This window comes from Solea solea, chromosome 5, assembly GCF_958295425.1.
Source record: "Solea solea chromosome 5, fSolSol10.1, whole genome shotgun sequence".
Lineage (NCBI taxonomy): Eukaryota > Metazoa > Chordata > Actinopteri > Pleuronectiformes > Soleidae > Solea > Solea solea.
In genome coordinates this window covers 27,683,500-27,696,557 of record NC_081138.1, presented here as the reverse complement: position 1 = coordinate 27,696,557, position 13,058 = coordinate 27,683,500, and the positions used below count along the sequence as shown (strand labels likewise).

Here is a 13,058-nt window from a genome sequence, read left to right as displayed (position 1 = left end):
TCATCTCTGTGTTGTTTTTTTTGTCTTCCAGGTCATCAACATCATCAATGCAGCGCAGGAGAGCAGCCCCATGCCTGTGGCGGAAGCCTTGGACCGGGTACTGGAGATCCTGAGGACCACTGAGCTCTACTCGCCGCAGCTGGGCACCAAGGACGAGGACCCCCATACCAATGACCTGGTGGGGGGGCTCATGACGGTGAGCAGCAAAATGGCTTCCACCGGTCAATCGGTCAATTTATCGTTAGTAGAATCCTGTGTGTGTGTGTGTGTGTGTGTGTGGGGACCTGTGTTTGTGAGGTTCTGTGTTCATATTTGTACAGAGAGAGACAGAGACACAGTGAGACAGAGACACAAATACACAGAGCGACAGAGAGACACAGACAGCAACGTTGAAGTACAGAAGTAGAGAGTGCCAAGTTGGCAGTCTTGGCAACAACCCCAAAGGAAGTGTTAGATTGTCCTTTGTGCTCCTGTAGGCTGGAGAGGAAAGCCCACCCCACCCTCTCTCTCTCTCTCTCTCTCTCTCTCTCTCTCTCTATCTCCCCCTCTCTCCCTCCCTCTCTCTCTCTCTCTCTGCACATAGCCACACTCACATGAACCTCTTCCGCTCGACTCCGCAGGCCTGGAAACATCCTGTTCTCTGGATCAGATGAATACGCGTGGCTTTACTTATACGTTTACACTGTGTCACATGTCATTTTGCAGCAGAAGTGTTTGTCCCGCACTGGCAGAACACACGAAACCAGAAACCCCCCGCGAGGGTATCAGTTCATGGCGCGCGCGCGCTCGTGTTTTTCGCGGCTTTGTAAATTCCCCCGATCAGTGACGGCGACGCCGTGTCCCGGGTGTGAACTCAGGAGACCCAGTCGAACATTAAGAGAAGAGCTGTCATCTTTCTGGGGAGATAGTCTTAAAATAGTCAGTGTGTACAGAGGCAGCGCCACCATGAGACAATGCTCGGGTCAAAGATGAGCCAGACTCCATTTCCACATGTGAAGTAAACATTTCACTCACACACCCAGAAATATACATGGCCTGTATGATTGTGTATGTGGGTCTGTCATCTGCTGACATGACAAGTGGTAAAAATACATACATACTAAATCCTGTTTTCTCTGTACTGTAAGATGTTCATAGCAGTGACACGGGACTTTTTATTTAATTCAAATGAGATTCAAATCTTTCTTACTTGTGACACCCAGTCAAGACAAAGTCAATTCTTGTTATGATTTGACTTTTTTAGGGGTGGGAATCACCAACTTACAATTTTATTGCGATATTTAAGTCACAAAACGATATTTCTCAACTCAAATTTGATCTATAGAGCACTTTTACAAACAATCGAGTATGCTGTAACAGAATGACATCAGTAAAATAGAACACATTTCACTGTTTTATGTTTAAAAAAAACCTAAAAACAACTATAAGCAGTCCAGCTCAACCTGAATTAGGAAAAAAAGTAGGTTTTATCACACTGGTTTAATCACGATATTGCAAAATCCTGAATATTTGCGAAATCATATTCTATATTGCGATTTTCTTACACAACAGCTCGTGAGAGTGAGCACTTGGCACCATCTAGTGGACTGAAACGTCAATGGATTTATTTTTTATTGCTAATCCACATAAAGTTTAATGTTTATTTGTAACATCAGTTAAAAAATGTTTTTATCGATTATTAATCTGTTACTAAATTCACCTCTTTGAGTGTTTTTTGAGACAAATTTCCCGATTTTTCAGCTTCTTAAATATGAAAATGTTTTGATTTCTTTCCTCCACATAACAAAGAAACGATTCCAACTGAATCATTTTTGGTTTGTGGATAAAAACATTTACAGGTTTGAGAAACACTGAACAACAATATATGTACTTTTTATCGAGGAAATAGTTAACATGATTTTCTCGTGAAAAAAACTCTTTTTTGCAGCCCTAGTTGTTTTTAAATGTTTCTAAAATCTACCTTTGTGTATAACGTGCTTTATAAGTTAAACCGCCTTTCCGTCTAGTGGAGAAAAAACACTGAGTGTCAATAAAGCTGCCAAAATGTTGTGTAATAATAACATTTCATGAAAGGAAATCCACAAAACTGATTTGTAAAATCAAAAAAAGCACATTTTTCTTTGTGTTAGCACACAAACACACCCCAAAACAAACTCTTTATTCTTATTCTTTAGTCTTTATTGGCCTTATTTTGTGGTAAAAAACTTCCATGATGGTTCACTGAATCCACAGACGCTCATCGAATAAATAACCTGAGTGTGTGATGTTTTGAATATCTCCTTTTACTTGCCAACACTGACATGAATGACTTTCTGAACTGTACGTATTCAAGTCAAGGTTTCTGTGCGCTTGTTTCCTCAGTCACTCACCCGCTGTCTTTCATGTTCACAGGATGGTTTACGCAGATTGTCAGGAAATGAATACATACTTTCCACAAAACGTGAGTTTACAGAAACGCATACAGGATGACGTGACGTGCCATGTTTTTCACTTTTCTCACTGTTTTTTTCTGTGAGTCGCATGTTTCTGTGTTTTCACCTCATCTATCTATCTATCTATCTATCTATCTATCTATCTATCTATCTATCTATCGTCTGTGAATGACTCCTCTCTTCCTCTGCTCACAGAGCCTCACCACGTCCCCAGTCACCTGACGACCCCGCTGTCGTTAAACGACATCCCCCCTCACATCGCCGAGACCATGGAGAATGAGGACTCATGGGACTTTGACATCTTCAACTTGGAGTCCGCGACCATGAAGCGGTGAGGCAGCGACAGGGTTACGGGGCAACTCGAGGGGCCGTGTCTAATTTTGTTTAGTGTGGAAGGAGAGAGCCCGGCATGAGAGTTTCTCTTAAAAAACGCGCCATGTTGAATCCTCCCACAGGCCTTTGACCTACTTGGGCCTGAAGATCTTCTCCCGCTTTGGGGTCTGCGACTTCCTCAGCTGCCCTGAGGCAACCTTGCGGTCCTGGCTACAAGTGATTGAAGCAAACTACCACTCCACTAACTCTTACCACAACTCCAGCCACGCAGCTGATGTCCTGCACGCAACGGCTTATTTCCTCTGCAAGGAGAGGGTCAAGGTGAATGAGCAAACACACGTTACTCAATAATAATAATAATAAAAATAATAATAATAATAATAATAATGCAGTTTTTAAAATGGACAAAACAAGCCATTTAAACACTTTACCTTGGGTTTCTAATCACTTTTCACCCTTTCCTGACATTTTAAAAACTTTTATCTATTTATTGCTGTAATAATAGATATTTTTATTTTCAAACAAGGCGAGCTGATGAATACACGGTTGGTATTTTGATATTTGCTTGTGAAAAAAATCTAGTGAATGATATTTATGTTATAAAAGGGATTAGTTTCTCAAGAAAACAGTATTTAACAAGTTATGGACTACGTGGGTCAAATATGTGAAGCCTTTGCAGCCAGATTTTGTCGTGGTGTCAAACAAATGATAATATAATGCCTTGTCTTCCTGCTATTTTATTTTTTATTTTCTTAACCACAAAATATTGTTTCTTGTTCTAATTAAAATAATCAAGAAATGAATGCACAATGTGGAAAATTGTCGCATTGCTTTGCTGCATTACAATTTTCATGAATGTTTTAAGTTGTGGAAGTTCATCCACTGGCCGTGTGTCGCTGTTGGGGATGTTCTCGTGTCCGTCTTGGCTCTTTGCTCGGTCTTGACCGTCAGGTGTCCGTCCTGTCTGAGCCTACTTGAGTTTTTCCTCGAGAGTCGTGGGTTTTCTCCCAAGTGTGTCAGTGGCTCAGCAACCGGGGGTTGGCGGCGAGCTACCAGCTAAGCTCATTAACAAACTGTCTATTTGTGATCCCAGTGGAGAGATCCTTCAATGGTTTTAGCCAACTGCAGAGTTACATCACCCAAGGTTAATGAATTCCTGGAACTCTGGACTCACTAGGACATACGTTTACAAAACCAAGACGTTTTATGTTTTCCGACATTATTTCTTTCTACTATTAAGATGTTTACACCCTAGAAACACACGAATAAAGGCCTAAAAACTGTATTTTTTTTTAAGAATTTCAGAAAAAGACTTTTACGCAGTTCTCACACTATTTTTGGTTTGTGTGAAATGTATTTGTGAAATAAAAGAAAAACAATAAGATGAGATAAGACAAGGCAACCACATTGGGGGTTGTGTGGTAGTATGTGTGTGTTCTTGTATGTGCTGCTTTGTGAGGACCAAAAAACATGTAAACCATCGGGAGTGAGGACATTTTTGCTTGTCCTCACATCTTTAAGGGCTTTTTGGGACTTAAGACCTTGGTTTTAGGGTTAAGGGTTAGAGCTAGGTTTAGATTTGTGAAGACATTTTGACCTTGTGGGGACATTTTGGCTGGTCCCTACAACTTTAAGGGGTCTTTTCAGGGTTAAGACCTTGGTTTTAGGGTTAAAGGTTAGAGTTAGGCACTTAGTTGTGATGGTTAAGGTTAAGGGACTACATTATGTCTATAATGTGTCCTCTTGAAGATTTAAAACAAGTTTGTGTGTCATTGAGCAGCAATATACTATTAATAACAACAATAACTGAGGTAACAGTTGTACAACAACAGCAACAACTATTAACTATATAATAAATGTTATATGCCCTATTGTAGCTGTTTATTTGTAACACACAATATCGTGTGTGACGTTTTAAATATACACATTTTACTATGTGTAAATGCAGCAGTATCTCATAGTGTATAATTATTTATAAATCACATTTTCTTATATGGAACATTCTTCTTTTTTTATTATATTACTTTTTAAAAAGGAATGTGTGTATGGATGAATGAATGAATGTATACACTGTAAGCAAAAGCTCTCCAAAAATGTTGTTGCACCATGTCCATGTGTACACTGACAATAAAGAATCTAATCTAATCTTCAATTTAACCTCACGGCTCATCAAATTGGAGTTAATAGTGGAACTGTACATGTTTGGCCTGGTTTTTGAGTTTAAACTATCAAAGGTTGTAAAATATCACAGGAAAGGAAAATTTCATCCGTTCCTTCTTTGTGCACCAACAGCAAAGTCTGGATCCCATCGACGAGGTGGCCGCGCTGATCGCTGCCACCGTTCACGACGTGGACCACCCGGGCCGCACCAACAGCTTCCTGTGCAACGCGGGCAGCGAGCTGGCCATCCTCTACAACGACACGGCCGTGCTGGAGAGCCACCACGCCGCGCTGGCCTTCCAGATCACCACGCGTGACGACAAGTGCAACATCTTTAAGAACATTGAAAGGTGAGAGACTCACTCAAATTGTATATATACTGAATTATACCAAGGAAATTACATTAAGGGTCAACCGGACATTTTTAATCTTATAGAACAGAATAGAGAGCTTTATTGCTATTGTATAAAATACAAGATAATAGAGTGACACCCTGTAGGGATATGATATGATACCGATATGATCATCAGTTTTGGTATCAGTCTCATCCTGGGCAAAATCACTGGATTGGGCATAAAATCCGACATGATTCCAAAACTCTAAACACAGGCTTTAAAGCTTCATGTGGCCATGATGTGGGTGAGGTTATTTCATCAGTGTGGACTTATTTAGAGAAGATAAAAAACATGTTAGTGTATTAGTGGGACATAAACATAATCTACCATCCTGGTCAGTGCATTTTTAATGCTATAAAAACCAGAGAGAAATAGAGAAAACATGGGCACAACAAAATACCAAGGAAGTTACAGAATAAATAAAAATATAATACAGATAAAATAATTATGTTGCACTTTTGCGAAAGCTGTATTTAATACATTTGTCACTGGTTTCCTGGCTGAGGAAAAAAAATAAGAATCTCTGTCCCAAACGACTGGAGTTTCGGGATGTGCAAGGCTGCAGCTCTGAAACAAATATCTGCCAAGATCTCTGGTACTGTGTGCTCAAAAGACAAATATTTAACTGTCTGTGTGCAGTGCGACCTAACACGCAGGTTCGGAATCAATTCCTTCGCAGATTTATTTGATATTTATTGACCGATGTGCCAGCAAAATGACAAAAGATTGTGATAAACGAGCCCAATATGAAGTCTTCGTACATTTAGTTCTGTCCATCAAACAAATACTGTATGTGACTGTCAAGCTTTTTTAGAAACAGAATAAGATTGAATTCTGTGTTCAGAAAAATGTGTTTTTAAAAAGTGTTTTAGGCCGATCCACACGGGAACACAACTTTCCTGATACGACTGTTTTTCTTTTTCAGTCTTAAAAGGTTTTCCGTAAACACTTTCAAGAGACACAGGTGTAGTGTACATGCCAGGCCTGTATGTGGTGCTGTAGCACAAAAATACACACAAAAAATGTTCTTGCTGCAATAGTTTTCATGTTATTAATTGACGGTCAAATCAGTGCATTGTATGTACCAGAAAATAATGTGGTCTCAGAAATATTGTGTGGACAAATTAATTCTGCATATTATGTATAAAAGCGTCATATTATTGGATAAAAGCGTCTGCTAAATGACATGTAATGTAATGTATGAATGAAAGCAACAGTTTACTGTGTGTGTGTGCGCGTATTAATGTGATTTGAGTCCCAAAGCAGAATGGCTCACATGTGCTGGTCGCCTCACAGAGGGAACATTAACAAAGCATCCATTCTTCACCACTGTCGTGGCAGTCAGAGGAGAGAAAGTGTTCACACGGGTTTCTGTGCTGTTTACCACACTGTCATCTCACTCCCTCTGTTCTCTTGTTCGTCTCTCTCATGCCTTCCCCTCCTCCTCCTCCTCCCATCTGATCTCTCCCCCCCCCCTCTCTCTCTCTCTCTCTGTGTGTCCCTTTCTCTCAGGAATGAATATCGAACACTCCGACAGGCCATCATTGACATGGTGCTCGCCACCGAGATGACTAAACATTTCGAACATGTCAACAAGTTTGTCAACAGCATCAACAAGCCACTGGCTGCTTTGGAGGAGAATGGGGTGAGATTAAACATTTGAATCAAAACGGGAGCATTCAGACGTTACACATACACACAGTTATTCATATTTTATAAGACTGGCAAAGTTGGTGAGTTTTACACCAGCAGTATAAAAAAACACAGACATTTCCATCAAATGACAGCTGTCACATCAGTATTTAGGAAGCAAACACAGCGTGTGCACGAAAAACAAAGGAACCTAAATAGACCTAGTTTTTTTTTACTTTTTAACTTGATTTTATTCTGGCAAAATCACATGTTGTCCATTAACCTTTCAAACAATAGAAAAGCGATTAAAACTTTGGATGAATGCCCTCAATTTAGCCTTATTTGTACATTTTTCTAATGTATTGTTGAATTTCGTCAATAAAGTAATTTAGTTAGTTAAACTGGGTGATTTTGCTGTAAAGTGTTCGACAGTTGCCCCAATATTGCATTGAGCAAAAGACCCTGTGACCTTTCTGTGACCTCAGAAATTCCAATTTCCGACTACAAACGAAACGCAGCATCTGCCTCTGTAATGCAAGACACTTGGCTAAAGTGCATGTGAGAGTCTTATTCTAAGGCTACGAAAACGAAGTGATTTTTATTTCAAAGCCATTATTCACAATACAAACATATTTAAATGGGTTATATTTTCAGTTTCTGCCTTTAAAAAAAAACACCCGGCTAAATATTTACACACTGGACTTTTAAAAAGCTCATGAGTTGATGATCCTAGTGCTCCTGGAGACTTGTGGCCTGTTGTTGCCTGGGCACAGATTATCTTTGTCAGGAGAGAATTTTACAACTCGGTACCATCTTTCTCAGCTCTGTGTGGAATGCACAACACAGACATTTAAATGGTCTCTTGCCTTTTAAAGGCAGGAATGAAAATAAAGAAATAACAGGAAATGAACAAAAGCTGATTTTCTTCCCCCCTAAATTGATCATTGCATTGAAAACAATAATCTTTGAAAACCAATCAGTGTGAATACATTTTGCCTATTAAGTGTAAAATGAATTCATGAAAGAATGTATGCATTCTTTGAGAAATCTTATTGACTTTTCACAGGAGGCAGATTTATTGCATAAATCTAATTAATAAATATTATTTAATAAAATGATTAATAAATATTATTTTATTATTTTATTCCTTATTGGGAATAAAATAATAAATCTATTTTATTCCCAATAAGACAATTAGCTCTCTCATCAGCCTCCTCTTCATCACATATACTTCAAATTAGATTAAGATGGAGCGATAGATAAGATGACCGTAATTATTATTGTTTAATTTCTAATTCTTATTTGTTACCGGTCAAATTTCCTCAGCTCCACTCCGATCACATACCCTGGTATATACAGTAGAACAGTGTTTCTGATTTTCCTCCAAGTACCACCAGAGGGAACTTGCGTACTACTGGTGGTACACGTGCCACAGTTTGAGAACTGAGGGTCTCTAGCATTTGAGTTTTGGAAAAAGAAAAAAAGGGCGTGTACTTCTGCATGCAGGCTGCTGTATGTTAACACTTGCATGCCTCATGCAGTCACATGACAATTGCACACTGATTACAGATTGTTCTCCAGAATAAAGGAAACTAAAACTGGTTAAAACTGCCAAGCCATAGTTGTTGTTTCTACAGTTTTTCAGCAAATGTTTTGCATAAGTGGAACTTTGGCTTGTGCTCATAGTCTCGTTTCTTTTGTAGGGAAACGGTGAAGAGGACTCTGTCAAAAGCATTCTGACGTCCCCCGAGAATCGCATCCTTGTCAAGCGGATGCTGATCAAGTGCGCCGACATCTCCAATCCATGCAGGCCTCAGGAGCTGTGTATAGAATGGGCCGGACGCATCTCAGAGGAGTATTTTGCACAGGTACGGAGAAGGTGTAACGCGGTGTTGGGAGAGCCGCACTGTGGTTTTTGTAAATCGTGTCTTTCTCTCTTTCTTGTGCTTGACGATGACTTTGTTTCTGGCACAGACCGACGAGGAGAAGAGACAAGGTCTACCCGTGGTCATGCCTGTGTTCGACAGAAACACTTGTAGCATCCCAAAGTCCCAGATTTCCTTCATAGACTACTTCATTACAGACATGTTTGATGCATGGGACGGTAAGTCTGCACTGCATCATGGAAACACCACATATATGTTTAAACACAGTCTTATATTGCAAGAACTCCCCTAATATTCTTGAATTAATTTAAATTTCCTTGGTTTAAGAAAAAGAATCTGAAGCACATTGTGCTTGGATAGAATATTTAAAACTAGTGTGTAAATCTTGCTAATTTCATGCTGTAAAAGTAGAAAAAAACAGTCCAAAAATGTAAGACAGTTGTACTTTGCAGTTTGGGATTTTTATTCAAACCCCTGTTTTAACGTGTTACTGGTAATTAATTGTAATTGTAGTTTACAACAATCTATAATATCTGATTAAGACAAAGTTAGATTTTCTTGTCTTAAAATGAGGTTATTATTCCATTACGTTACTTTTTCTTTTAAGGAAAGAAAATAAAACAGTCTCACAGAAATTGGGCTTTCCGAACAGTCTTGAAAATCTATTTTTTGCATTGTCGGGTGAAGAATGGAGTTGGAGATTTATGTCGGTTTATCTAGTCAAAGTAACATGAGGTGTTACAGAAATAAATGGCAGGTAAAGATTTGCTCTTGTCATGATTTGTGTTGTGAGTTTGGTCCCAATGGTTTGTGGAGATCCTCTTACAGGAAGTAAGTAGAACGTTATTCAAAGTTAGCAGGCTTAATTAATCATTTGATGAATTTTAAAGATGTGTAGCGTAAACTAACAATACAAATTGAGCGTCTGTTTCTATGCTCACAAGGAGGAAGTAGACACCGTACTCTCGGTATCCTTTAAAACAAAGTCAAATATCAAAGTCAAACTGGTATTTGCTACAAATATTGACTCTGCAAATGTGGCGAGTGTTAGCCAGTATATTGTTCACACCATCACAGCTCAGTCAGTTTATAGTGCCACTGAAACCCTTGTTACCTCCACCATTATCATGAATCCAGGGATTAAAGCAAGTTTCAGACAGGACCTCGAGGAACATTTCCACAGAATGGTGTCCAGACATGTTGCTGTTTATATTGGAATTTAGACTCCATCACAACAGCAAGAAACTGATTTTTACATGCAACCCCTACAGACATTTGCAGAAAATGTCTTTACTTTAGTGCACGTCTGAAAGCAGGTCATCATAAACAGATTTGTGATACTGGAAAGATCAAGAATCCTTAACCCAGTATCCACAAATAGTTTAGGGGTTATAAATCGGATAGTGTTGTTTATTTTAACCTTTCAAAATCTGATATTGACCTGTAACTTTAATATTCTCCTCAGCTTTTGCAGACCTCCCCAATCTGATGCAGCACTTGGACAACAACTTCAAGTACTGGAAAGGCCTGGATGAGAGGAAGCTGCACAGCCTGCGACCGCCTCCAGAGTAGGAGCTGCAGTGATCGGCCCTGGGACTATGCTTCCGTCCTCTCTCTCCTGCTGGGGGGGCGTCTCTCTCCCCTCTGCCAGCCCAGCCAGCCGAAGGGCCTCCTCGCCTTCACTCTCCTGCTTCTGTAGCACGCCACGCGTCCACACATCCATTGATGCAGAAACCACAGAAGGACTTCCTGACGGGCAGTTGCGGCCCGTAACGCTGCCGGCTCTGCGACGCCGTCAGACGAGAAACCGAAAGCAGACGAGGACACAAAACAGCATCCCTATGAACCCCTTGTGCCTCACAGGCATTTACAGTGTAACTGGTCGAAGTGATATAACTGAGAGAGGGTCCTTACCTGCCTCCTGGCAAAGCGTCCGTCCCACGACTGACCACGTGGGCTCTCCTGGTTTGCCTGTGAAGTTGCTGTTTAGTGAAAACTGCTTGTTTACCGAAGGAGAATGGAGGAGTGGATGGAAGTGCGGTCCGCGTATGAAGGTCCAATCCTCGTCAGGCCACATTAACTCATTTGGTCTCCAGGCCTGTGTTCATGGCACGGCAGGACTGCTCCTTCTGCCCCTGGAGGCCACACCATGAAAGAACACTCCACTGCTTTTTTTTTGGCAATAGTTTCATGTGTCCTTCAGAAACACATCTAAGATGACTTGTAGCTGTCATGACGGACATGGGGGGGAGGTGGGGGGGTACCTTTTTTTTGGGTCAGGAAGTGGATCTTTACTTTAGGCCACTGCTGAGAGACAAAAACCTCAATATCATGATCATAGGTAACTAATTACAGATGATTTGGTATGTTCATTTTTCTTAGATGTTCCATATTTTCTATATTAAAAGAAATCATGAGTGAATTCGTTGATACATAACAAAATCGATTCAACAAAAAAAAGAGAAGCCAAAGTTAATGACGACAAATACTACTATAACGCTCAAAAATGATTATTATTATTATTCATATGACACATTACCATATTACACATGTTTATTTTCTTATCAAAAGTACAGTACCAGTTTGAATGAACACTTTCGTATTGCACTGTAAACAATATTAGAAATGTCTACGTCTCAGTGATTTGTCCAGGGATGGGATGTTGCATTGGAGAATAAGCTGTTATCGTTGATCATCAGGAGTTTGTGGTGGTGTGTGTGTGTGTGTGTGTGTGAGTGAGTGTGTGTATGTGGGTGTGGGTGTGTGGGTGCATTCATTGTTGCAACAATCCCTTACTCTTGGTTTAATGCTGTAAACCGCTTGACATTTGACAACAGCAGAAATATGTGAACACATTTTGGACTTGAAAAAAATTTTCTCCCAGAAATTTTTGTATCTGGTTTATCCTACTGAAAAAGACTGCCTTATTTTATACAATATTTATACAGTACATCCCACTGTGCAACCGCAACAGACATCTGGAGTTTTTCTTATAACTTAGTCAGAAAGGTTATGTTCAAGTAAATCTCAATATTTTTATAGACAAAGAATTTTACACTGGATTTGCAGCAAATGAGATCAGCCATTCTAGCTATCTGAATACCTGTGAAATGGAAGGTCACGCAGAGCATGTATACAGAGAACTGAATGGTTAGGAAGGATGTGGATGGCAGAGTTGTCTATCACTGTCTTTAAGCGGCCTCCCAGAGGTCAGCTTGCATTGATTTTTGATCAAACACCATTCTGCTTCGGCCACTTTGTCCAGCACCCTGATGCACAGACCCAGGGAACAGCTTTTTGTTCAAGGTTGATTTCAGATTAGGATACTAATATATGTTAAAGATTGTTGCTTCTTAAGAATATTTCCTCATTAAACAGTATATAAATGCCATAACAGCTAAGAAAATGATGGTTAACGAGCTGTATTGACCATGGTTATCTTTGTTTCTCTCTTATGACAGAATTGTACACTCAATCAGGGGATTTGTTTGTTCCTTCTGATTCACACCTTGGTCTGAAGGCACGGAGAAAAATTAGAAACTATTCAATGAAAAATAAAATATTGTCAATTATAACTTTGCAGGCTACTGCAATGCTTCTGTGTCTTTCCCTGCTGCTGTTGTGAGTGTGACTCTAATTATCCGGGCCATTCCTTATTTATCCTTTGATATATACAAGTTTATTTTTATAGCATTTAAAAATATTTAAAAATAACATATACATTGTATAACACAGTGTTTGTAGTTGATTTCATAATATCAGTGTCATTTATCATCAAAAGAGGTTCTAATCTAAACAGAAGATGGCCTTCGGAAATAGTCTTAATCACGGGAGTTTAATTCCCTACTTAAATATTTGATAAGAAGTAAACGCTCATTAGTTAGTAATGTACCACAGGCATCAAAGAGATTATTTACACAAGCAATTCTGCGATCAAACAAGTTCTGCTTGAATACAGGTTTGTTTCTTATAGTTATGTCTTCATTATTCCATAAAACAGTGTTATGAGGGGTAAATATGACAGTCCTCTAAAAACATTGTTGTCTAAAATGCCAAAATAGGATTTGGGGCTTTGAGGTATTTCTTAATCCATTTACGTACACATTACGTACATGTTTTTTGTTTATTTGTGAAAGTGACGTCAGTTATCCCAGGAAGAACGTCACTATGGACGCCTAAAATATTAATTTAAATAAAAGATACATAATAAAGCATACCCA

At 39.4% G+C, this 13,058-nt stretch overlaps 1 protein-coding gene across 1 annotated transcript in view; it reads left to right on the top strand.

Moving 5' to 3' along the window:
• pde8a (phosphodiesterase 8A) overlaps positions 1 to 12,413 on the top strand; it is a 62,674-nt gene extending 50,261 nt beyond the window's left edge. Inside the window, exons 14-22 of the mRNA XM_058629191.1 lie at positions 32 to 196; positions 2,392 to 2,440; positions 2,628 to 2,763; positions 2,888 to 3,086; positions 5,058 to 5,275; positions 6,833 to 6,965; positions 8,656 to 8,820; positions 8,927 to 9,056; positions 10,304 to 12,413. Of these exons, the coding sequence (XP_058485174.1) occupies positions 32 to 196; positions 2,392 to 2,440; positions 2,628 to 2,763; positions 2,888 to 3,086; positions 5,058 to 5,275; positions 6,833 to 6,965; positions 8,656 to 8,820; positions 8,927 to 9,056; positions 10,304 to 10,410 (1,302 nt within the window). The 3' untranslated portion in view covers positions 10,411 to 12,413. The remainder of the gene's footprint in view (positions 1 to 31; positions 197 to 2,391; positions 2,441 to 2,627; positions 2,764 to 2,887; positions 3,087 to 5,057; positions 5,276 to 6,832; positions 6,966 to 8,655; positions 8,821 to 8,926; positions 9,057 to 10,303) is intronic.
• Positions 12,414 to 13,058: the final 645 nt, after the last annotated feature.